The 27,754-nt window shown below is 33.3% G+C and overlaps 1 protein-coding gene across 1 annotated transcript in view; it reads right to left on the reverse strand.

Annotated features, from left to right (window-relative positions):
• Window positions 1-788: 788 nt before the first annotated feature.
• bt (projectin protein bent) overlaps window positions 789-27,754 on the reverse strand; it is a 379,904-nt gene continuing 352,938 nt past the window's right edge. Inside the window, 10 exon segments of the mRNA XM_089089036.1 lie at window positions 789-972; window positions 3,220-3,427; window positions 7,303-7,436; window positions 9,720-10,017; window positions 11,475-11,540; window positions 14,890-15,789; window positions 17,442-17,744; window positions 20,643-20,945; window positions 22,736-23,014; window positions 27,027-27,327. Coding sequence (XP_088945162.1) covers window positions 816-972; window positions 3,220-3,427; window positions 7,303-7,436; window positions 9,720-10,017; window positions 11,475-11,540; window positions 14,890-15,789; window positions 17,442-17,744; window positions 20,643-20,945; window positions 22,736-23,014; window positions 27,027-27,327 — 2,949 coding nt within the window. The 3' untranslated portion in view covers window positions 789-815.

Below are 27,754 nucleotides of genomic sequence, written 5' to 3' on the forward strand. Positions count from 1 at the left end.
AAATCTCCTAATTCTCTGCCTTCGGCCGGGAGTGCTATGCGTGAATCATCCAACGCTTCCCGTTGATTTACAAGCTACCCATAAAACAAAAATCACTGGCAGTAAACACCAAGGGAGGCCCTAAGTATCTGATCAGAGAAGGGTTCAACCTTTTGACTATCAAAAAATTATTCCATCAATTAAAAAAACAAACTTTCATAATATCTTTTTCATAAAAGAAATTAAATATTAAAACATAAATCATTATTCAAAAATACTTTTTAAATCTAATTTTAAAGAAACCATTGCGCGCAGACCTTCAAATCCTGATTAAAATATCATTTCAAATTCTAAAGCTAAAAACCAGATAGTGACAGTAGTAGCGGTGTCTCGTAATTCAGCTCGAAATTATGGGTATTTCAAGTTTAAAATGACGTAAGGGACATACACAATTAACCCAGTTATATTGAAGAAAATGATGAGGCAAATAGTTTTGGTCAAATAGCCAATGGTTTTCTACCATTGCATGGTTTAAAGCATTTTGATTCCTTAGCAGTTTTTGTAGTCAGACCCCTGAACAGAATCCTGAACAACTTTCCTAAAAAGAGTCCTAAATTTAAATGGTTTCAAACAGGTTCAGATCTTTAACAAATAACAAGGATACTTAACGTTTAGTTTTAGTGAACACTCTTCTCTTTTAATTGAATTCCTGAGAGCATGAATTTCAGACTCTTGTACGGTCTTCTTAGTCAGAATCCTGAACAGCTTTCATATAAGGAATCCTAAATTTAAATGATATTAAATAGGTTCGGATCTTAAGCCAATAATCTGGATACTTACTCTTTAGTTTTAGCCAACAGTCTTCTGATGAAATCTTTCCCTTCTTCTGATACATGAGCAAATGCTTCTTCGTCAAAGTCCCAATCACAGGCTCGTACATGTTTTAGTGTTTCTATATCGTTCTCACCGGCAAAAGGAGATAATCCACTGAGCCTTTAGAAAATAAAAGTTTTTTGGAATTTGTCGATTTCTTTTAATGACAATGTACAATGTACAAAACCTGTAATAAATAATCTTGTTCCTTCTCACAATCAAAAGCCAGGGTTTGCTTGATATGTATTTACTTTGTTATCTTTATTTTGATATCTTTATTATTATATTTAGCAGAACAGGAATAAAAGAAAACCCCTGTTCATTTACAAATTTCTGTTTATCAAAGGTCACAAGCTGCTTGGACATATTGAACCATTTCAACGGCAAATATTGAAACTAAATGCACTAACTTAAATCGCTGATATACAATTTTGACAAAAGTGGGACTTTGCTGAATAAGAATTAATGATTAAGGATTTTATAATTAATGATTACATAGCAAAATGGATACTAATAATTAAGAAAGTCATTAAATAATATGGGATGATAAGATGAATATAAATGAATGTTAAAACGATTTGAAATTACGGATAAACTTCTAGGGAAGAAAAAGAAACAGCTGTTTGGTAAAAGTTTAATTCTCTAATAAGCAGATACACAATCAAAATTAAAGGATAGCGGTATGATATAGACACCAAGCTTATCTGCATATTTGTACAGTTATCAACAATTTCAAAGGAAATTAGAATATCCATCTTAAAAATCAAAATTACAAACAAACAAATTGTAATACTATTACTACTACTAAAAACTCAATGCAGCATCAAGCCGCCAAGCGCTGTGTTGGACACAGCAAAGAATTTGGGGAAAAGGAAACACATCCCCGTTTCCCAGAGGCGTCTTGATAAGTCAAATAACCTATACAATGGTGTTGCTATTTTTGGCAATTGTTGTTTATTTTTGTAGTTTCTATTCATTTCGAGTTTAGACATTATTCTTCTTGCATTTTGTAGAAATTTCTGGTAAATCCATTGCTTTTTTGGTTCTTTGCGAACCTCAGTTTTGTCATTTTTTTCAACTGTTTAGTTTTAGGTGCAAATTTCTGGCAGGGGTCGCGAAGGTAGAAACATCAATAGCACGAACTAGAGTAGATGAAATAATTTTTTAACCAACTTAAATGAGTAGCAGTAGACAGCTGTATGAGCGTTATACTAGTAAAACGATGAATATTGCAAATAAGCAAACAAGGAAAAACACTTTGATTTATACAGTAGCCTACATTATCTTTCATTAGTATATTATATCATACATACTGTACATAGTACAGTACATAGTGATAGTACATTACTGTACATACAGTAATGTACTATCTGCTAGTACACTAGCAGATAGTGCATTGTCTTTGTCTTTAACAAGTCTAAATTTGTTATAATACATTAGAACACGGGGTTAGGGTTTTTGGCAGAGGTTGCAAAGCTAAACGTAATACAGCAATGAAATAAGGTAGATGTAATATTTTTTCCCCCTCGAACTCCAAAACATAGCAAAGAATAGCTATAGGAGGCAACAACATGCGCAGCATATTTTTTGGGGGGAGGCAATAATAAAAATGGGATAAATTGATGTATAATATATATTATGGGATAAATTGAATAAAAATGCCGAACATTTTGGGAAATTTAGGATTTCAGGGAAACCAGGGCTCCAAGCTAAGCTTTACACAAGCCCCTGATATGAAAGTTATAGCCCCTGTAGAACTAACTGACGAAGATAGTAGTTAGTGACTCAGATGAATTTTAATTACAGCTATAGTAACAAACAGACAGAGTCTGTTTATATTTTTAAGATATATATGGCTGTATAAATTTCTACTTATCCAATTCAAACAATCATACCTCATTTCCAGTGTTCTTGCTACCTTAAGAGTCAATAAAATATAAAACTACAGTCAACTAAACATAAAATCTAAATCTTTTACACCAAAACCTAAAAAAAGAAGTTGAAAAGTGAAAATAATGACTTTAGCTTACTAAGAGCTGCTGGTTACGTATCAGAGCTAAATTGTACATGCTATACCTTATAACCATTATGTAGGTCATATTTTACGCAACAAGGTCATAAATGTATAGGTCATAAGCCACTACAAGGTCATACACAAGGTCATAAATGTATAGGTCATACACAGGTCAAAGACTATGCGACTAATTTTAGGCATTTCTAAGATACCAGTTTATAGGTCATATTTTACGCAACAAGGTCATAAATGTATAGGTCATACACAGGTCAAAGACTATGCGATTAATTTTAGGCTTTTCTAAGATACCAGTTTTTCCAAGATGAAAAAACAGTCAGAAATTTTGTACTTACAAAACATATGCTAAGACTCCAACAGCCCACATGTCTGTATAGAACCCAACGGGCTCTCTTTCAACTATTTCAGGGGCTGCAAATTCTGCAGTGCCTGTTGATATTTTAACTAGCTCATTAGGGTCGAGTTTAGTGGCAAGTCCAAAGTCAATGAGTTTGACAAGGGTGGAATTCCTGGTGACACACATTATGTTTTCTGGCTTAATATCTGAAAAAAAAGAAAATGTTAGCATTAAACATATCTAATTTATTACGTACATATTTTGAACGAATTTTGATACATATTTTGAGAGGTTATTTCATTTATACGAAATAAACTCTCAGGTTTTGGCTCATGCATGTTACCCCCCCCCCCCAATATCGTAATATCTGATTTTTTTTATTGTTTGTTTTGTATTGTGTTTTCACCATTGTGAATCCACCTCAATACTCACACATGTGAGTTCTGGCTTAATATCTAAAAAAAATTAATAATACTAACATCAAACACACTCAAATTATTATGTACATATTTTGAACTAATATATGTAACAAACTCTTAGGCATGGCTTATTCCTGTTACCCTCCCCCCTCCTCGTCGTATTATCAGACTTTTTTGTTAATTGTATTTTTTATTATGTTTTCAAACAGTTCGTGGTAACGAACTGTTTCGTTGTTGTTCTTTGCATTTTTAATGTAACCATTTATTTGTTGTCGACTCCAAAGTCCGAATTTGGTCCGTTCTGGGCTTGTGATAGCGATTTTTTAAAATAAATATCTTATCTAAATATCTTATCTAACGAACTGTAAGTAAGGAGCGACCCGGCTCAATGGTAACTTTTTGATACCAATAGGTATCAATGATACAAATGGATTTTGATACCAATAGATACATCAAAAGAATCAGATTTCAATGCTGATTTCAAATATATAACTTTCATTAAGTTTAGTCAAACCCATCAAAAGTTAAGCGCCTGAGAAAATTTGGCTGATTTTCGAAAAAAGGGGGAAAGACCCCCTAAAAGTTATAGAACCTTGATGAAAATCACACCATCACATTCAGCGTATCAGAGAACCCTACTGTAGAGGTTTCAAGCTCCTATTTAAAAAAATGTGAAATTTTGTATTTTTTGCCAGAAGAAAGATCACGGATGCGTGTTTATTTATTATTTTTTTTTCCAGGGGTGCTTGTATCGACCCAGAGGTCCTAGAATATCGTGAGAGGACTCATTGGATCTGAAATTAAAAGTTCTGGTGCCCTTTTTAAGTGACCAAAAAAAATGGAGAGCAACTAGGCCCCCTCCCACGCTCATTTTTTCCCCAAAGTCACCTGATCAAAATTTTGAGATAGCCGTTTTGTTCAACATGGTTGGAAATATGATAAATATGTCCTTTAGGATACCTTAACCCCCCGAAGTCCCCGGGGGAGGGTTGAAAGTTATGAACTTTGCCTAATGTTACCATATAGTATTGGTTATTAGGAAGTATACAGACGTTTTCAGGGGGGATTTTTTCTGGTAGTAGTGGGACGGAAGGGTTGGGGTTTATGTGGGAGGATCTTTCCATGAAGGAAGTTTTCACGGGGGAAGGAACATTGCTATGAAGGGGATACCGGATTTCCCAGCATTATTTAAAAAAAAGATCATAAATTAAATATAAAAAAAGCAAGTTTTCCAACTGAAAATAAGGAGTAACATCAAAACTTAAAACGAACAGAAAATATTACGTGTATGATTGGGTTCACCCCCTAGTCAGTACCTCTCCCTTTAAGCCAAATATTTTTTAGTACTTTCATAAGAGCTATTTATTCTAAATAACAGCCTTTGTGATTAAGGGGTAATTTTAAAAAAATTGGAACAAAATTCGAACTTTAGCTCAAAGAGCAAGGTATTGACTAGTAGGTGAGCCCCCTAATATATGTATTAAAAATATATGAATATAGAAGTTCGTTACGTAAGTTAATTCGCAAGTTACGTATGCTTATTACTAATAAAAACGTTCGTAAATAAAATTAAACAAGTTTCGAGAAAGCCATTTAACCAAATAAAAGTAAAATTAATATGCAAATTTTGTTTTAATTATCTATGTACGGTGAGCCAAAATCAAAACCTGCACCAATTCAAAAACATTCGAAAATTAAAAAAAAACACAAGTTTTTTAACTGAAAGTAAGGAACAACATTAAAACTTAAAACGAACAGAAACTATTCCGTATATGAAGGAAGATGTCCCCTCCTCAATTCCTCGTGCTTTACGCTAAAGTTTGACTATCTCACAACTCATTTTTTTTTTTAAATAATAAAAAACTTTAGCTTAAAGAGCGAGGCGTTGAGGAGGGGACAGCCCCTTTCATATACGGAAAAATTTCTGTTCGTTTTAAGTTTTAACGTCGTTCCTTACTTTCAGTTAAAAAACTTTTTTTTTTTTATTTAATTCCCATTGTGAATCCACCTTAATACTTCTTAATTGTGTGATTTAAAAATATACCAAGTAATTAATTAACTAGTAAGATCGAATTTTATATCAAATCTAGGACCATTCTTCCTTAAAATCTTATGTTCGTCTGTTTATTTTTGTTGAAAAAGTAGCACTTTGCAATTGATGTCTCACGGGGAAGAAAACTAAATTAATCTGGCTTAAGATTGATGTACTGAGCCAAATGAGGGTGTTTCTCAAGTTATGATTGACACAACCTAGCCACCCGAAAAAAAGGTGGATCTAGAGCAAAATCTTGGGGGGAGGGGGACTCGATGTGACAGGGGCGCCAATAATTGACCAAATCGACAAGTTTAATTAAAAAAAGAGTAAAAATATAAAAAAAACATATGAGGACGTCGGTAAAATCTTAGATTAGGGGGGGCCACGGTCCCCCAGTCCTCCTGAGTCTACCCAGGACCCTAAAATAATAACTTTTTAAATATACTAACGGTTTTGAACTAAATTTCAAGTTAAAGAAATATTATTTTGTAATGAGAATGTTATAAAAATGTTAATTTTTAGATAAAGTCTCCCGAGTTAAGCAAAGGCTTATTGATAATGAGATTTAGCTAAAGGCGACATTTAGCTAATGCTAGGATAAAATTAAAGACCAAGATTTGGCTAAAAGCACGCCCATTCATAAAACAATTCATCTGATTGGTTAGTTTAGAATAGTTCAAACAGAAACTTTTTACCATATCTTTAAGTTCCTATAAAGATTTTTTTTTCTAAACAGCTAGGACTTGACAAGAAACTCCCTGATTGGCTACCTTTCAAGCTCATTGAAAGATTTAGCTAAAACTGAGATTTAGTTAATGCCAAGATTTAAGCAACACCAAAATTTAACTAACGCCACATAAATTTGTAAATACAATTTGTGTTATTGGTTAATTCTGAATAAATCCAATACAAATTTGTTGCCATATGTTTAATTTTCTCAATAGTTTTCTTCTACATAGCTAGGAATTTGCAATGAAGATCTCTAATTGGCTGGCCTTTTGGCCCATTTGCACCGAAACTTAGCCACAGCAGAGAGTTAATTAATGTCAAGACTTAATTAAAAACTTTTCACCGTATGTTTAAGTTTTTGTTTAAGTTTTTCTTGTATAACCCAAAGAATTACCAATAAAGCCTTCTAATTGGATAGTCTTCAGGCTTATGTACAATTAAATTCAGCTAAAGCTGAGATTTATTGAATGCCAGAACTTAACTCACTCTAGTTAGTTAAGTTAATCTTACTAGTTCTGTATAATTCAGATAGGAAATTTTATTTGTATGTTTAGATTTCTATAGACCTATTTCTGTACATCTAGGATTAGCAATGAAGCTCAATAAATGGCGAGAATGTTGCGATTTAGTCAATACCGAAACTTAGCTAACACCAGGCTTATTACGCAATAATATTTAATTTCAAGTATATTGAAACTAATCAAAAATCAATGAAATTATAGAATTATAATGGAAAATTTATAATTCTAACAAACAAACATGTTCATCAAGTTTTAGTCAGCGACGAGGGTCCAAAATACGAAAACGTTGGAAAAAGATACTGCAAAGGATTTTTATTATGAGCAATAAATCATCATTTCCTTGGCATGACAATCAAACATTCATAGACCATATTTACCGAGATGTATTATATTTTTCTCATGCATATGCTTCACAGCTTCACAAACTTGACGCATGTAATTTATTACTTCTGCTTCTGACATCACATATCCTTCAGCCGTAATTCTTTCAAACAACTCTCCACCAGATAGGCTACAAAAAAGAATATTTTTAATTATTCATGTCATTAATCAGTGTCTTAAATTAACAATTTGTCAAAGTTCCATAGATAGTGAAAATTGTTTAAATTGTGTAAATAGAAACTTAAACCTCAAAGGGACAAAAGGATAAGGATAAAGATCCTTCAGAGACATTGCTGGCGCGTAGGGCGTCAAACCGACGTTTCAGCTGCTAGGTCTTTTTTCAGTAGGATAAGTAGCAGTCCTGTAGCGCCACCTTGCCAGGGCTGGAATCAATCTCTGGGCACCGTAAAGCCAAGCAGAACAATCAATCCACTGTCCAGCCACAAATATAGCGCAAAAACATAGGGAAAATCAGGAAGTAAATTTTTCATGAAAAAGACCTCGATGTGCTATTATGCAGCTGGTGTCATCTTATGTTAAGCAGCTGCTAACAGTTTATGTAGCTGTTATACAGTTACTAGTGGATGCCAAATTTAAAAACGAGAAACGTGGGTGAAAAAAATCACCGAAAAAGCTAAAACCATATGGCAGTAGACAACTTAAAACGCTCTGGCTTTTCTTTGAGTTTGCAATTGTCTTGAGAACTTATAGATTGTTAATGTCTGAGTTTTTACGGATGAAAAGTATCAAATTTAACTAGTTAGCAAGGATGTATCTAGGGGGGTGGGAGGGTTATGGGGTTTGAAGCCCCACCCAAGATTTTGACCGACTTGTAAAACCCAAACAAAAATGCATATAAGCAAGTTTTTGATGCATTTTTTAAAGTTTTTTTCTGACCCCCCCCCCATCCATATCCTTATTTATTATCTTCAGCTGTTATCCTTTCAACTAAGTCCACCCGATAGGCTGTGAGAAAAAATAATGTGCATTATTTAATTCATCCATGAATATAACTTCTTGTTTACGATTTTTCATAGAAAAATGGTGAAAAACATCGTCGTTAATGGGGAGTGGAACCCGTTCGAAGTCATGGGAAGTCATGCCCGTAAGTGCCTTACACAGACCGCACGCGATTATCTGTGCTAAGTGGTTAAGTGTCGTTAGGTTAAAAATAATCCTGAACATTTGAACACATCCTTTCAAACCAAACTAGCGTAAAAACCCGCAAACCATCAGGATTATCCATGAACATTTCCAGGATTTTCCGGTGGGGGTACAAAAGAATTTAAAAATGCATCAATAATTTGACCATATTCATTTTTGTTACATTTTTAAGAGTCAGACAGATTTTTCGGAATGGGAGGGGGTCAAAACCCCAAATCCTCCCCCCCTCTCTCCCCCCCCCCCGAATATGGCCGTAGGATTATCGTCTAAAATCATCTCAATCATCATAATAGAATTGGTCAAAAATTAGCAAGCACAACGACCGACCAATCTCGTTATGTGGATTCTGACTGGTAGAAGTCGAAATTCGCTATATTATTTCTGATTTAAAAAAAAGCTCCTATCAATACCTATATAAAATCGTACAAGTTAAGAAAATATAAGAGTGAACAAAGAGAGAATTTTTATTATGTTACATACAATTTGACTGGCCACAGAAACGTTTTCTTTTTTTATATGACACGAAATAGACGTGAAACACATTGTCTTTTTGTTCATCAGGCAAGCTTCAACTTCAGCTTTTTAACCCAGTTAGTTCTTTAGATATTATTGCTAATTCTTCTGTTATATGCAGGGAAATAAAAAAAAATAGTATAACCCAAAAACCAATCAAGCCTAGTCTACATAAAATTACTACATTTCCCAAATGTTTATATTTCATTTTACTTGACTCCAATTGTTCTTCTTTTTTTATTCGGAATTATGGGATTGGCCACCGGGTAACAAATACTTATGGTAATTACTGATTTCAAAATTAATTTGGCTACGCGTAAATCTAACTATCTTCCTTTCTATGATTGGTGGAGTTTTCGACCAAGCTTGAAGATGTTTGGAACAGGCGTTGACGCTGAAACACAATAAGTTAAATTAAAGCGAAACAATTTGTTGCCATCCATTAGTTCTTTTTTCTATTTTACCATTAGTGTTTTGTAATCTTTTCTATGCATAAAACATAAAATCTTTTGGAAATAAAACATCATACACTTTTTTACCATTAATTCCCGAAAAATTAAAAGAACAGAAGTAGATAAGAATGAGCTATCGACCAATCGCAAAATGGTAAAAAAGAAAATGTGACCCCTAAAATTCGCCAGAAATTATATCAATTATTCTTATTCTTCCTTTCATCCTCTTCATCTCTGTCTTTTCTCCCCCCCCCCCCATCAAAAATCAAACAAACTATACTTACAATTCATAAATAAGGACCATTTCGTCTTCATCTTCAAATGCATCATGGAGATTAATCAGTTTCGGGTGGTGAAGCTGATTCATGATATCAATCTCCTTTCTAATCAACTCCTTTTCAGTGTGTTGGGTAACGGGTATAAATTTGGCAGCAAATATTAAACCAGTTTTCCTCTCACGACATCTGTGAACTACTCCGAAGGCGCCAGTGCCAATCTCCTCCAAAATTTCGTAGTGCTCATAAACACTTGTTGTTTTAATATCAACAGGTTGTGGCAGGTACTTGGAGTATAAGTCAAATACTAGAAGAAAAGGGAAAAAATTCAGTTTAATATATTTTTAAATTTTTGCTTCATTTACCACGATGGTACCGAAAGAGTATTTTATTGGATAGGTTTGACCTAATTGATGTACCATCTCAGATAAATGGTCTAACTGAGACTTAAGTACATGGACAGTGATCTTGAAGTACATGGACAGTGTGAATTTATAAAACCATTCTTACTATACACTATGCAGAATAATTGTATCTAACACATTAGCCATGTCGACCCGCTATACTTTATCCCCCTCCCCCCATATTGTGCAAATATATAGCCCAAATTTGTTTCTAAAGTATTATATTTTTATCTTACTTTGGGATTTTTCATTAAGATGAAGCGTCAGAGAAACATATTAGAAGAATATTAGGTAGGGGGTATATTATGCAAGTACCATTTTTGTTTCCTTTTCTTTTTATTTCTTTGCCCTAGTACTTATAGTATTTGCTTATTTGCTTAAAGTATTTTAAGTCATTTTTGTGTTGTTTTTTGTTTGTTTTCTTTGTTTGTTTTTTCTCCACATTGTTGTTTTTGCTTTTTGTGGGTAACAAATTATACATGCATACATACACATATACATAAAGAAAGTACTTTTTAATTTTTTGGATTTATTTTTTACAAACATTAATTTTGAGGAGAATTTTTCGTAGTGATTGCACTTATTTTAATATCAATAGGTTGTGGCCGGTACTTTTAAGTAAGACACTAAATGCAAACACATAAAATTTAATAAAATAAGCACCTCTTTCCCATTTTTGAGTCATTTTTTACAAACAAATTTCCCCATTATTTTACTACCGCATTTGTTTTTTATTTTCTATGCTTTAATGAAAATTCTTAACATTAAGAATAAAAAAAAAATTAGTTGTCCTTCTGATAAATATGGAAGAGGGAGGGTCACACCTCCTATGATCCAAAAATGGGAATAAGTTATAAAAAAAATTCATAAAAATAATTTATAAAATAATAGAAAAATTTAATTCGTTGTAGTCATATAGACTTATTATTTAATGTCAACAGGCCACGGCAGGGATGAGGAGAACACCAACTGCGCTTCGCGGGCCTCATGAACAGGGGCTTCCCAAGGGGGGGGGAGGGGTTCGGGGAGGGGTGCTCCCCCCAACTTTTTGGCATTCGGTAAAATTTTTGCCGAAGGCGAAAATTTCCACAGAAATTTTGCAAAATCTGCAGAAATTTTCCAAAATTCTTGATTTCTGCAGAAAATTCGGCATAAATCAGGTAGCGATTCGGTAAAATTTACGAAGATCCCCTCCCCCCGATAAAATGAGCCTCGGGACGCCCCTGCTCATGGGTTCGTATGCGAAATTTTGTTTTTGTTGTTGTTCTTGTGGTAGGGATCATGCTGCATCATGGAAATATGGACTGGAAAAACTATTGTGCTTTTCAAGTAACTAAAGTATATAATAACGAATACTTACCATATTGATCGTAATCACTGACTTTCCCCTCTCCCTTTCCTCTGATGCGCTTACCAGTCTCGTCAACTAAAATAACAAATTAATAGTTCAATTGTCGTCACAGCTATAACATCTATAGTTCTTGCTTAAGAAGAGTCACTAGATTTTTGGATTCTGATTCAAAATAGTTCCAAAACTTGGGACAGGATCATCTCAGGAGGGGGAAAGAAAATAATGAAATGTGCATTTTAAGTGACCAATCTTCTATTTGCAGACCATTTCTTCAAACAATTTTTTCAGAGGATATTTTACAGAATATTGGAATGGGACAGAAGTAAAAATAAATAAAGAACTCATTTAAGGCAGTAGTTTAATTTTCTAAGGGATCCCTTTGGTTCCATTTTATGCAGAAATTCCCTCTTCCTATCACCATGTATAGAGATACGAAGTGCTCATTTTATTTCAAACTAGACGATAGCATCCATAGAATTAGATTCTGGATATATTTGCAAAATACCCTTTGCACAGACGACCATAACAGGGATGCCAATTAGGGGGGGGGCACAGGGGGATCAATACCCCCCTCGTAAATTTGAAAAAATACCTTCTCATTTCTATTTCCTGACTTTTTTCTATTTTATCATGGCTAACTGGCCGTTTTGGATCCCCTCCCCTACAATATTAGCCCCCTCAATTTTTGTGAATCGCCACCACTGGACCATAGACTCCAAAAAGGCACTTAATGTCGTAGCCGTGACAAACCAGAAATACACTGCACCGGACCTACCCCAAGGATTTGTACAACCTGTACACCTTTGTTGATCAATATCTGGAGGACATAAGTGTAGCAGTAGACCTGAGGGATGATTGGTGGCTTCACCTGGTGCCTGACGTCAGGTGTCAGGTGCTACCTGGTGCCTCTGAAGGCACAGATGGTCCCAATGTCCTTGGTTAGGCAATTTGAATTATGATTCAACAGCAAATTTAAGTTTTTCTACTACTTAAAAAAGATACTACTACTTACAAATAATCTGAATTAATTTGTTCGGAAAAAACTGTAATTACGTCCCAAGTTTTCCTAATGAAAAATTGGCCCAAATTGAAAAAAAGAGCCAGCAAACTTTGCTTATGTAGCCTTGTTTTTGTAGCCTTTTTCAATGTAAGGGGGAGAGGGTAAGACGGAATCACAAATTAAATTTTATATACCGGAAGTTAATGGAGAAATTAATAATTTTTTTTTAATTTTTTTTTTTTTTTTTGTTTCTTTTTTTTATTTTTTATTTTTTTGGTGCGTTCCAAAGAAATATTATTCAACTCTGAAATAAGTATAAAAGAATGTAAGAAAAAGTAGTTTTGCTAAGATATAGAGAAAAAAAGTAGACAAATGTAGGTCTAAAACCTAATTCCAGGTTAATTAAAAAGAAAGTAATAAATAAAAAAATTGGTGAAATTGCCTCTCCACTCTTAGGATTGGGCATGGATAAAAAGGCGCAGTATGCAAAACTATGTAGCTGTCTTACTAAAATATAGTATCTATCTTTTCCAAATTTTTATGAAAATAAAAATAATGATTTTTTTTCATTTTTGGAACGAAAGAAATAGATGAAGAATACCGATTTCGTCAATACTTTTTTCAACGTGCTCTTCCCGTCTTTACCGTGCGGATTCAGCAACTCTAAGATATTTTTTTATTTTTGGGCTACTAGAAACCAGCTAAATATGAATTTACTCCGATAGATACTAGGTCGTATCTCAGAAAGTACAGCAGATAGAAAAATTCCGACTGAGTTATCAAATCTGCCTTGTCAAGATTAGAAGAGTTCCATCCTTGATGCAAAATAAAATTTTTGTTCAGTTACTAGGTTTTGTCAGCCATATTATGATTCGATATCTAAAATCCAAGATATCTGGTAGATAAATTTGATATTAAGGTTACAAATTGTTTTATTTAATGATTTTTTAATTGTTTAATTGTTTTATTATTTAATTATTAATTATTATTAATTATCTTATTAATTAATTATTATTAATAATTATTTAATTGTTTTATTTAATGATTTAATGATTTTTATTTAATGATTTTTTATATAATGATATAGAGTAGCTTCCACTAATTGTCTCTTTTTTGTTATTTAAATATTTTTCTTAAAAAAAGAAATCAAATCTGTTATAAGAATGTAAAAACAGCTACACTTTTCTACTTGAAAAAGGTTAGCATCTATTTTCATCATTCGCAACCGTTTTTACAGGTAAATAAATTACTTCAAACTCTATATTCTGTTAACAAGTTTTCAAAACTTATCCGATAAATTTATTGTTTTTAAAAAATCTTTTCCTGAAAAAGTGAATAAATAACGTAAATTCAAAGTTAGTAGACTTTTTCCCACTCGAAAAAGGTCAACATTTAAGTTTTTCTATGCTAAGAAGCAATTTGTGCAGGCAGAGAGCTCGTTTTCCAGTTAGTCTCAACTTCAGTAAAGTCTAAACTACCTTCAAACTCTCTCACTTGTTAAGACGTTTGTAACTGAAATTTGCAACACTAAATTCTAAGCTATCAAAAATCCGTTTTATGGACTGTGATAACTCTTTCTGCGTGTCTGATCTTACCAATTAGATATAAACCACACTAAATCTCTATTTTTTTACGAATTTCGGGTGCTATAGTTTATAAAATAAAGTTTTTATTGCTGAAAAACCGTTTTTCCAGGCCCAGGAATCATTTTTTCATTGTTTTTTAAATTACTAATATATATTGAAGGACAATTAATTTCAGAACAAAGATCTACAAAACTTTTTTTGAAAACTTTCATTAAAATTTCTGGCTCTTGAGCAAACTTTTTTATAGACTGGGACATCATTTTTACACCGCGTATAAACTTAACAGTAAAATTGTCTGAGTTTATACGATACATTTATCTAAAAACTTTAATATATATTTATCAAAAATCAGTGGCTGAGCCACTATCCCAAAAAGGCGGTTGCTAACTCAAGTTACTATCTGCAGTTTATGCATCAAGATCCACAACGGCAATCTTAGACTATCGAGGATCCGTTTATCCAGGCGAAAAGCTGAAATTTGACAGAAAATATTGAAGGTAAATCACTTTCATACGCCATCTAGTTTTGAAAAATTAGTATATTGAAATCTGTAGGACAAGAACTAAGCCAATCAAAGATCCCAACCGACTTTTGAAGGTTAAATATGATCACCCTTATGCTTTCTTTGTTTCATTTTTCTTTGGTAGGTTAAATTTTAGGCTGCCGAGAATCCATCTATATATCGTAGAAACTTGAACTTAAGAGTAATAGGTAAGTCATAAGTTAATTCAACATAAATGCAATCTTCTATTAAAAATTTTTAAAGTTGAAATCTATTGAAAACGAAGTCAACGAAACAAATGTCCCAAATATTATCTTAACTTCTAAATATAATTACCTTCATACTCCCTCTTTGTTTCCTTTTTCTTTGGCAAAGATTTTGTAGCCACAAGAGAGCTTACTTGACTAGCATCACTTCGTCCATAAATATTTTCAGCATAAACACGGAATTCGTAGCTATGCCCAGGGTTGAGTTCGCCAACATTTGCTGTATGGAAACGGGTCGAACAAACCCTAATCCAAGAAGACATAGGATGCTCTCGCTTTTCAACAATATAGTTTGTAATGGCTGAGCCACCATCCCAAGAAGGCTGTTGCCAACTCAGAATGAGCGTATCATGCGTAACTCCTTCAACCTTAGGAAAACGCGGAGGGTTTGGCCTATCACTAATTTGAATTTTAATAATCACAGAATCCATACCAAGCTCATTCTCAGCGTTCAGTCTGTACGGTGCTGTATCAAATTGTGTCACGTCACGGATTGTTAGGATTGCATGACGTTCATCCACTTTGACGTGATAATGTGAGCCACTCTCAATTGTTTCACCATCACGTGACCACGTAATACGTGGCTTGGGATTACCAGTGAATGGAATTTTAATCACAACGTTTTCACCCTTGTCAAAATAGGCAGTGTCTCTGAATCTTGGTGGTATATAAATCTTAGGTGCAGTTTTGATTACAAGTTCAGCTCGGGTGGACTTAGTTCCGCCCTTATTTGCAGCACGACAACTATATTCATCAGCATCTTCACCATATACATTGTTAATTTGTAGAATATAAGTATCACCATCTTTCTGAATGCTATATTTGTTACTGTTGTAAATTTCTCTAGTTCCTTTGTACCATGTAATAGATGGTGATGGATGACCGATGATACGGCAGGATAACGTGGCAGTTTTGTTTTCCAGGGCTAGAATATTCTTAAGTGGCTGAATAACTTCGGGGGGCTTAGCAGCTAGAAAAAGAAAATAAAGTAACATAAGGGAATACGAAAAATAAAATAAACCGATATAAGAAAACACCAAGAATGAAAATGATGAAGATAAAATAAAAGAAAAAATAATTATTCAGACAACACAATGATTAACAAAATAATAAGAAAAAAAAATGGAAGAACAAGAAAATAAGCCAATATAAGAGCTGAATGGCTTGCACTCAGGCTTGGGTCTGGGGGTGGTAAAGGGTCTGATTCTCCCCCTCCCCTACCCACCTAAATTTCTGTCCAACTCGTAAAAACTTAAAAAAGCATATAAACAAATGTTTGATACGTTTTTAAAGAAATTTACCCCCCCCCCAAAAAAAAAAAAAACTCCGAACAAAAATTCTGGCCACGACCATGCTTGCATTGCAATACTTTTGATTCATATGAGCAAATTAGTAAAAGAGAGGGACTGGAAGGATTATCTGAATTTTATTTTATGATACGATTTTATTATAATTATTCTTTTTTATATTCCAACAGATAATCTGTAAAAAAAATTCTTTCGGAATGTATCAACTAGCTATAAAATAGAAAATTCCAAACAGTACACAAAGGAACAATCGATTAGACAAATTCATAAAAAATTTCCAAATGGTATCCAACGCACGAAACAAAGTAGGAAATTGAAAGAATTAACCAACAAATCATATCTCCAAAGAAACAGTGCAATATGGTGCAATATGGAGAACACCCATATTGTATCTCATGTATCTCAATGTATCTCCAAAGAGACAGTGCAATATGGAGAACACCCTTCTTGATTGTCCATGGAATCCTCATGAGAATCTGTAAAATTTAAGCATAAATATAGCTATGCTCGTGTTTTCATCCCAGAAGCGCAAATTGTAAAATTTGACAATTTTAAAATGTCTGCAAAGTTTCTGCCGAGAAGGAGAAACATAGAGAAGAAAAAAGAAGAGGAATAAATGACAAGAAAACAAAAGAAAAATTTTGAGAAAGAGAAAATCAATTAAATATTTTGAAGTCATTTTAAGGATGAGAAAAATAAAGTAGTCAGGGTTGCCATGTAAATTTATCTTCACCGATATAGCTTGTCTCTATGAGAGAAAAGTTTGGTGAAAAGTTTTTCATGGGTTAGTTAGTCTAATGGATCTTATATTTCTCATGGGTAGAAAGTACATGATTAGCTAAATAAGACTTGGCCAACTAAAGCAAAACAATGTATATAAGAACGTAATGAAGGACGCCTTAATATTTGTGCCTTGAGGTTCTCTTTATCACCTAATCTGTTAAATAAAGTACATTCTGTCATATAAAGTGGAAAAAACGCAAGAAGATTCTACCACGAACAATCTAAGGTTGGTCAAAAACCTTGAAGAAAAACCTAAAAAAGTTTTATTCTAAATCAACTGTTAATATTTTTTTTGTCCCAAAAGCAAGTGTGTTAAATAAGATAGTAAAGATCCTTGTCGAAGGCCTCGAAAAGGTCAAAATGGTTTGCTCGGATGATCCCAGTCAGTCCAACTTTCAAAAATCTGGCTGACTACTAGTAAAAAAAAATATTTTAAGGTTTTCAACTAAAAATATTTACTAAGCTCCAAAACGGAACAGAGGAAGTATGTGAGCAAAACTTGGTACAATATAGACTAGCCTGGGTTACTTACCGTTCGGATCAACGACCTTTACAGAGGTTGAGGCTGTTGATGGCTGACTCATACCTCCCTCATTCTGAGCAAATACGCGGAATTCATACTGCCTTCCCTCAACGAGGTGCGAAATGTTTATTTGGTTTGTTAAGCATATCACTAAATTAACACGTTGCCATGTGGAGCTACCAGCCTCGCGTTTTTCTATCCAATAGCCTTGTATACGAGCGCCACCATCACTCATTGGACGATCCCAGGATAGGTTAACAAAGTCACCTCCAATTTCCAGTACTTTTGGTACCCCAGGTGGAGATGGTGGATCTAAAAAATATACAATTGAAAACCTCTTAAAACCTCTGAAAACCTCTTAAAATTAAGAGGTGGGTGATGTCAGTTTACAATGACGAAGATTCACGGTCTAATATTCATAATTTTAATAATATAATACTGATATTGTATTAGACTACCATAATGCTAATAATTATAATTATATTATAATTCTTACAATTCTATTAGACATATTATAATTCTTATAGCTCTATAAGATACAGTATAATTCTAATAGTCTAATATTCATAATCGTATTTACTGTCCAGATTAGAACGATTGCTAAATTGCTTGCGACCAAACCATATTCTGGACTTTCTCCTTTCAAAAGCTTGAACCGAACTGTTACTGAAAGTATATGCCACAGAAACGTATTCTTTTACAAAAAAAGAAAAAAAGTTAAATTATTGGATTAAAAGAAGTTAGAAAACGGTTTGTTTTATCTACAAAGAAACAGTGTTTTCTTATGCGGTTCTCAAATACGTTTATGTATTTCATTGTCCTATGAGCATTTTCATCTAAAAACTTAACGAAGAAAGACAATCTTGTTTGATTTAATATTAAAATTCATTGAAGATGGCTTATGGAATTTAATGGATTGTTTCCTTATACGAGTAATTTTTTTTATATATATTTTTTCTTATTCTTATTTAGTATTTTTTTTATACGTTGTAATTTTTTTCATCATCTGCCATAAGAAGAGAGAAAATAAAATATTCAAAAAGAAAATAAATAAGAAAAGCCTTGTTTCTTTACTAGTTGAATTCGTTACAAAAAATTTTGTCGAGTTCTAATAATTAATTCATTTTCAAAGTTAATAGAATTTTATATTCTTGAACGAAACTGAAAAAGAATTTTTTGGCCTTCTTCTACAAGTCTTCTTTTAGTTTTACAATTGAAAAATATTCTCTTCTACCAAATAGTAGAACAAAAACCACAAAAGTATTTTTAATGTTTTAGTTCTAAAATTGGTCTATACAATACGATTTTTGTTCATTATTTGTTCATAAAATAATAATAATTTATTTAATATAACTAAAATAAAATTCTAATGGTTAATTCATTTTAAAAGTCAATAGAATTCTAGATCCTTGAACGAAACTAACAAAGAATTTCTTGGCCTTCTTCTGTAAGTCTTCTTCCAATTTCAAAATTGAAAAATCTTCTTCTTCTATAGAAGAGTAGAAGAAAAACCACGAAAGTATTTTTATGTTTTAGTTCTAAAATTGGTCTACAGAATATAATTTTTGTCCGTTATTTGTCCTTGAAATTATAATAATTTTTTTAATATAATTAAATTAAAATTTTGATGGTTAATTTATTGTCAAAGTCAATAGAATTCTAGATCCTTAAACGACACTAGAAAAGATTTCTTGGCCTTCTTCTATAAGTCTTCTTTCAATTCTACAATTGCAAAATCTTCTTCTTCTATAGAAGAGTTTCTTGGCTTTCTTCTATAAGTCTTCTTCCGATTTCACAATTCAAAATCTTCTACTTCTATAGAAGAGTAGAAAAAAAACACAAAAAGCTTTTTATGTTTTAGTTCTAAAATAGGTCTACAGAATATAATTTTTGTCCGTTATTTGTTCATAAAATTATAACAATTTTATTTAATATCATTAGATTAAAATTCTAATGGTTAATTCATTGTGAAAGTTAATACAAATCTAGATCCTTGTACGACACTAAAAAAGAATTCATTGGCCTTCTTCAATAACTCTTTTTCCAATTTTACAGTTGTAAGTTTTTTTTTCTAGAAGAAAAAGCGCCAAAGATTTTTGGGTTTTAATTCTAATCTTACTTTATAGAATTTAATGTTTGTTCCTTATCAAAGTTAATAAAATTCTAATAACTTAATTGCTGATCAAAACTGAGAAATCAAAACATTTACATTATGTCCACTATGATAGAATAGATGTCATTCTATCAGCAACTTGTTTAAATGTACTTGTACACATTGAGAATAAACTTAAGGTAGTAAATGCGGAATTGCAACGAATCGTGGTTAATACTCTCAAGGCTAGAATTGATCCACGTTATTGTGACCATTTCATTATTTTTATGTCAAGTTTGTGCCTATTTTTTAATCCCAATAATCCGTGGCAAATTATGATTTTTGAAATTACGTTATTTTAAGGCCTTTTCAAAATTTTATTTCAAGTCTTTTTCAGTATTTTCTATCTATCTTAATCGCAAAGAGCCATAACAACTGACTGAAGGCTTAGTACAACGCTTACTTCAAAATCATGTATGAAGTGGTATTTAAGTTTAAAAGGAGGAGCTTATTGTGGAGAGGTCTTTTTCGCCCTATTTTGTGTTTAAGCTGATTCTCATTTTGTAATTGAAAATTTTGTTCTATATATTTTTTTTTTGTTTTTACTGCTGTATTTCTTTATCATTTATAAGGCAAGAAACAAAATAAATAATTAAATAGCCAATACGGTCGTGGCGCAGTTGGATTTATCCCCGTTTGGTAATATGAGACTTGGAATTTGATCTAAGCTGCTGCATCCACCGTAGGACCTAGAATGTGACTCTGGAGAGGAAAATAAGGGGAAGGCATCTTCACAATAATCAAAAGTAAAAAAAGGAGAAAATTTAAATAATAGGCGAAAGCATATGGGGAAATAATGGGGAAAGTATTGTAAAAACTAAAAAATATTAAATTTTAACTAATATTCTATGGATATTTTTAGTCAATATGCGGTAAACATATTATTACTGTGGTTGAAACTTAAACTGATAAAGATACTACTCGGGCTTTCAATGATCCTGTAAGAAAACAACTGCTTGAAATTTTAGAAATTTATCAAGTTTATTAGAATTGTAAAAATAAGAATAAAAGGTAAATAGTTCATCATGGACTTAATTAGAAAGTTATATCAAACTCACCAAACGGAGCCCTAGCTTTAATTGGGTTGGTACCCTCAAGAGCTGGACCCATTCCATTTTCATTTGCTGCCATTATCCTGAACAAGTACTCTTGTCCTTCTGTAAGACCTTGTACCATAAAAGTGGTCTCTTTGCATTGAGAAGATATACATATCCAGTGAGTATGGGATATGTCATGTCGCTCAACCACATAATGAGTAATACGACGACCACCATCAAATGTTGGTGGTTTCCAGTTCAAAGTGCAAGTGTGTTGAGTAATGTCACTCACTTCAAGTGGTCCCTGTGGTGCACCTGGTAAACCTAAGAAATAAAAAGCACTAAATAGACACAGTCCATAACAATTCTCGTTAAGCATTTAACAGAAGAAAAGACGTAAAAACTCCATGAAAAGTGAAACCAGCTTGACAAAAGCAAACCAAGGACATTTACTTAGGTGGTTGAGGAGGGGTATTAAGGTTAAACTTTTTCCATCACTGAATCTCTGCCTAGTTTGGTGCAAATGCACCTTAAACTGATTGATTATTTCCCTTGCATCATTTGATCTTGCCAGCCAGAACTTTAAAGAAGGGGGAGGTGGAGGGTTGCTTGAGCCCCATATACACACCTAAACTATATTTATGCGTCCTTCCAAGTAAGTCTCCATAACGTCATTGCTAATACAAAAAAAAAATAGTATATGGGAAGAAATATGGAAAGAGAGGGAATAAACACTACTAGTGCCACCTAAAGTGTAGCAACAAGCTACATCCTTACCAAAGTACATTACCATTTAAAGTACAAATTATCATAGACCATTTTCAAGAAAACTATATATTTGACATGACTAATGCAAGAAGATTAAAGCTGAATTTTATCTGTAATTCATGTTGAATCAGAACTTTTTGATATCGAAAATTTGTTCTAATTAGAAATCTAGTTTGCACGAAGCAGTCCAAGGTTATTTTGTGAAGATCTTGGCAGATTATGTAGGCTGGTTTACTTTAAGCTGGTAGGCTTGCTGCTGACAGAGATCTGCTTTTATTTGCCCTCTCTTACCTGAAAGGACAATTACAAGACAATTTTGAGTCAAACATCTTGAGTTGCCAAACGTTACATGGCAAGCTTGTCATGGCAAATGCCAATATTGAATTGCCAAAAGCTACATGACAATCTTGTCATGGCAATTGCCAATCTTTAGTTGTTAAAAGCTACATGGCACTGACGATTTTTCTTTTCGACACTAGCTCCAGTTTCAGTTAGGATGAGTTTCCCAAGCCGTGAAGCCATTCACGGCTTTGCCATCCACATGGAAATGACGCATGGACCAAAGAGTATAGGTAACTTTTAAGAGTGGAAAGTGACGCTACAGTCGGCAAAAAACTATCAATGCCATCTAGCATCTGGAGACACATTGCATTTTTTAAGCTTTGTAATCGTTTTTTTTTCTGTCAGGAACTGATATCAGAAACTTATTACTACCCTAATTTTACCAAGTGTAATAACTAAATTGATTATTCTTATTATTACACTGAAAAAAAAAATACCAAGGGCCACCAAACACTAGATAGCATTGATAGTTTACTTTGTCTACACTAGGGCTAGTTTCCACTCTTATAAGTTACCGATACTTTTTGGCAAGAACATTAATTAAAATGGTGATATGGAATTTCAATAGCATCATAAGATCCATTTTTACTGAGAATGAATAATCCTTAGCCAATCACTTGCTGAGCAAGAAAACAATAATGTTTATATGTAAAAAAAAAATGTAGACTTAGAAAAATAATTAAAATCATGAGCTTGAAAACCAAAACGCAACTAAGAGCAATCAATATAAAAATGAAAACGAAAAGAAGGAGAAAAAAATGAAGAATTTTGAATTTTATCTTCGTTCAGCTTTTATACAGCCCAAGGAAAACTAAAATTTAATTTTGGTAAACATTCTGCTCCAGAGGGGGAGGGGCTTATTATTTTCTTTTCAACTTTATCAACAAGAATGATAGATGCAAGGTTTAGCTAATCTGCAGATAGATCGGTTTCAGTGTTTTCATTTTGTTTTAAAAAAAAAAATAAAAAATGTTAGAATACATGTTTTCGAAAAAAAGATTTACCTGTTATGTAAATAGTGAAGCTTGCTGAAACACTCCCACTGTCATTTTTAACTGTAATATTGTATTCTCCAGCATCAGCTTTTGTGATCTCCTTAATGAAAATAATCATATACTCATCAAAGACGGTGTATTTGAACCGAGGTGTCTCTTCAATTTCTTTGCCATCTTTTTTTATTGTCACTATCATTGGCTGGTCACCTGAATAGTAGATTTTGATCTTGGTGTTGTCATTTTCTGGTAATGACAGATCCGTTGGAATGCGATCAATTCGTGGTGGCACTGTAAAAAAAGAAGGTGGAATTTAAAAAATTTTAGACTAAAGGCACCAAGTCGGGGGGGGGGGGGCAACTTCGTGTTGTTTTGCCAAAAAGTGCTAAGTCCACGTTTCCTAATTTTAAAGTAAAGCAACATTAAAATACAAACTCATAATAAAAAGTTCTTCCTCACAAATCAGAATTTAAGAAGCTTGAAACTTTAAAGACTGATTAGTAGTTATCTTTTTCGGGATTCATCGGGATTCACTGAAATTGTCCAAATCACTGAAGTGTTCATTACTTAGAAGATAAGGGACTTCCATTCTTTTTTACTTCTTTTTGGAACAATTTATAACTCAGTCAGAATTAAAGATAATCCCATTTTGAATAGACCAATCAATAGATCTCTTCAGCGCTTTCGAATCATAAGCTTAACTCAGTTTCGGAAAAAAGTGGACTTAGGCACTTTTTTCAAAACACAACGGAGTTGTCTTCCCCTAGATAGTAATAAAAAATCCTTTGAAAAAATCCTTGCTCCATCCCCTTCATTTTTTTAGGGTCCCTTGCTCGAGACAAAATATAACACCTTTTGCCAAGCCAAACAATCATGTGACGTCGCTATAAAATCCTGACCAGTGCGTCGATTAAAATACTTGGAGTAAATAGAAGAGACCCCAGTAGTGATATTTAAAGTCATCTAGGTTTGATCATTCACTGGTAGTGATAGATAACCTACAAAAAAAGATAATACATGATAAGAACAGTGTCGAAAAAATGACAAGAATTTAAGCTATGTTCTGACAAGACACGACACCTTTTGATAATCAGAAAAAATCAATTAATATAAAAGTCTGAATTACGTCTAGTATGACAGACTCAAAGCTAATCTCATGATGTATCAAACAGTTCTTGGTAACGAACTGTAAGTAAGGAGCGACCCAGGTCAATAGTATTCGAAAGTCTAAAAACGGAATTTTGATATCAACAGATACATCAAAAAAATCGGGTTTTTATTCTGATTTTAAATATGTAAGTTTAATCAAGTTTAGTCTTACCCATCAAAAATTATGTGCCTGAGAAAATTTGCCTCATTTTCGAAAAAAAGGGAATCATAGAATCTTAATGAAAATTGCACCATCGGATTCAGCGTATCAGAGAACCCTATTTCAGAAGTTTCACACTCCTATCTGCAAAAATGATGAATTTTGTATTTTTTACCAGAAGAAAGATCACGGAATAAGCTTTTTTTTTTTTTTTTTTTTCAGAGGTGATCGTATCGACCTAGTGGTCCAAGAATATCGTAGGAGGGCTCATTCAAACTGAAATTAATAGTTCTAGTGCCATTTTTAAATAACCAAAAAGTGGGGGACAACTAGGCCTCCTCCCACGCTCATTTTTTACCCAAAGTCACCGGATCAAAATTTTGAGATAGCCATTTTTTTCCGCGTGGTCGAAAAATGCAATAGCTATGTCTTTGAGGATGACTTAATCCCCCACAGTCCCCGGGGGAAGGTCTGCAAGCTAGGAGCTTTGCCCAATGTTCACATTTAGCATTGGCTATTGGGAAGTATACATAAGTTTTCAGGGGGGATTTTTTCTGGTAGTTGGGGGGGCGGGAGTTACATGGGAGAATCTTTCCATGGAGGAAGTTTTCATGGGGAAGGACCATTGCTATGAAAGGGGCATCCGATTTTCCAGCACTATCTAAAAAAAGATCAGAAATTAAATTAAAAAAACAATTTTTCAACCGAAAGTAAGGAGCAACATCAAAACTTAAACCGAACAGAAATGATTACCTATATAATGGGGTTCGTCCCCTAGTCATTACCTCACTTTTTACGCTATTTTTTTTTGTACTTTCATCAGAGCTATTTATTCTTATTAACGACCTTTGTGATTAAGGAATCATTCTTAAAGAATTGGAACAAAATTTGAACTTTAACGTAAAGAGCGAGGTATAGACTAAGGGGTGAACCCCCTAATATAAGTTATAAAACTATACAAATATAGAAGTTCGTTATATAAGTTAATTCGTAAGTTACGTCAGATCACAATTTCGAGAAAGCCATTTAGCCAAAAAAAAGTAAAATTAACATGCAAATTTCGTTTTAAATATTCATATACGGTAAGCCAAAATCAAAGCTGCATTAATTCAAAAACGATCAGTAATTAAATAAAAAAAACTAATTTTTTTGGGACTTTCCCATTATATGGGCACTTCGGCTATAGACAGTCGAATGAATGTGATGGAGACTCGTAAAGCGGTAATTGTTATCTAAATTGATCGAAGAGCGTGGTTTCTCATTGAATTTACAATATTTAAACTGTTGTTTTTTTGGGGTTTAGGGGGGAGAAAAAGGTACCTAGGTTTAGGTTACGTATTTAATATATGCAATGCTTTACCACCCCCCCCCCCCTAATATGCAAATATATAGCCCAAATTTGTTTCTAAACTATTATATATACATCCTATTTTATTTTATTTCATTAACATTAACCAAACTTGACTTTTTAGAAGTCCCCATATAATGGGAAAGTACCGTTTTTTTTAACTGAAAGTAAAGAGCGATATTAAAACTTAAAACGAACAGAAATTATTCCGTATATGAAAGGGGTTGTCCCCTACTCAACGCCGCACTCTTTACTATAAAGTTTGACCCTGTCTCACAACTTTATTTTGTAAAACAATAAAAACTTTAGCGTAAAGAGCAAGGCGTTGAGGAGGGGACAGCCCCTTTCATATACGGAATAATTTCTATTCGTTTTAAGTTTTAATATCGCTCCTTACTTTCAGCTAAAAAAGAAACTTGCTTTTTTTTATTTAATTTCCTGAAAGAACGACTATTTTGAGGAAAAAATTAAAAAATGTCCCACTAACAGATCTCTAAATATCTGGAAATAATCATTAAGAGTCTCAAGACAACTTATATTTCTTGTGGATGGCACGTACGTGATTGGCTGACTACCATCTGACAACATGCGTGATTGGCTGACTACAACCTGACTACGTGCGTGATTGGCTAACACTGACTACCGCCAGCCAATGAAGAGGAGAGTAAATCAAAGACATTAGATAAAAAATTTATAATCATGTGAGTTTTTTTTCGATTTGTGAGTTTAATATCTTGTTAATAGATAAATGTTTTAATAGACGGGAGTACCCCTTACTTTCGCATCATGAGAGGGGTGAAGTAAGGTTGCATGCTACCACCATGTCATTTACCCTCATCATTAATTATACTCTCGGGACCTACAATGGACATGGAATCCAGTTGTATAATAAGAGATGTTAATTTTGCTGATGATATCAACCTCTTAGAGTTTTGCAAACAAAAGCTCCAGCAATGCCTTAACCAAGCCAGAGACGCTACCGACCCTTCTGGCCTTAAGATAAATGCCAACAAAACAAAAAGTACGGCAAACATCGGATCTTTACTTTATCTAAGATGCGATAACCAGACAAGTTTATTTTCGTGATAATGCAGTTAAACTCGGATTGCTGAACAGAAAGCTCTCAAAAACAGCTTGCGTCCGTATTTCAGCACATCACTGCCTATTTGGGTTCTTTCAGTTGTCAGTTATTTTCAGTTCTCTTTCCCTCTACTTTTATGTTTCGTTTTTCTCCTTTTTTTTCATTATTATTATGCGTTACGCTTTAAGTGTTTTCCATTTTGATTTGTATTTGCATTTTTATATGTTTTTTCTTTATGTTGCTCCACATATTAAACAATTGTATAGTGCGGGTGAAAAATACGTAATTTATTAGTTTTTCGGAAAACAAACTGCAAAAGAGCATATATGCAATATTTTTCCTGCACTTGAAAGTGTTTCAGACTAATTATGACCAATAGTACCCATCCAACTGACAAAAGACCCCCCCCCCTACTTCCCTGAATCCCTAAGTTGGGATGCGTCAGTGTTTTCATATATGACTGTATAAATGTATGAATATATAAAATCATCAGTTTTATATTTAGTTGCGGTTTATTCAAAAAAATAGGGAATCAGCAGGAGAAAAATGCCATTTTTTTACTTACTTCCGATCTTCAATCTGGCAGTGCAATATACAGAGCCAACACTATTGCTTGCAACACAGCTGTAGTCACCTTCGTCACCATCAATAACTTCTGAGAAGACAAGTCTAAAGATACCGTTCTTTTCTTCTGCCACGATTCTTCCGCCAAGTTGCACTTCTCGGCCATTTTTCAGCCAACGCGCATTTGGCTTTGGCTTTCCGGTTGCTTCACATTCAAACATAAGCGATCGACCATGCGGTGCAGCTTGATTAATGAGAGGTCGGACAAATTCAGGCAATGTACCATCAGAAACCTCTTTGACCTAGATAATATAAGAATAAAAATAAAATTTATTTATAACTCAATATTAAATGCGAAAATGTGGAGCAATACAAAAAAAAATGAGAAGCGAAGACAATAAACAAATAAACAATGGTTCTTTCACACTTCGAAAGGTTATACTTCACGCAATGTAACTTAATAATTGACTTAGAAAATTACGCACTATGGGTGAAAACTGCGTATATCTTATGTTAAAAGCAAATATCTTAGTAATCGTAGTGTGGAGGCGAAACGTATATCTTATAGTTTTTCTTCTTTTTTGTGGGGAGGGGCAAATTTTTTCCCCTCTCCACCCCAAGATTTTGCAAAATGCCTCTTTTTTGGTATTTCCGTTGAATTTTTTGTTTTTTTTTAATGAAAAATACAAACTCCCCGACCCCGAGATTTGGAAAAAAAACACCCCCCCC

Source organism: Artemia sp. Qi Xiang Cuo, chromosome 1, assembly GCF_049724085.1.
Source record: "Artemia sp. Qi Xiang Cuo chromosome 1, ASM4972408v1, whole genome shotgun sequence".
Taxonomy (NCBI): Eukaryota; Metazoa; Arthropoda; class Branchiopoda; order Anostraca; family Artemiidae; genus Artemia; species Artemia sp. Qi Xiang Cuo.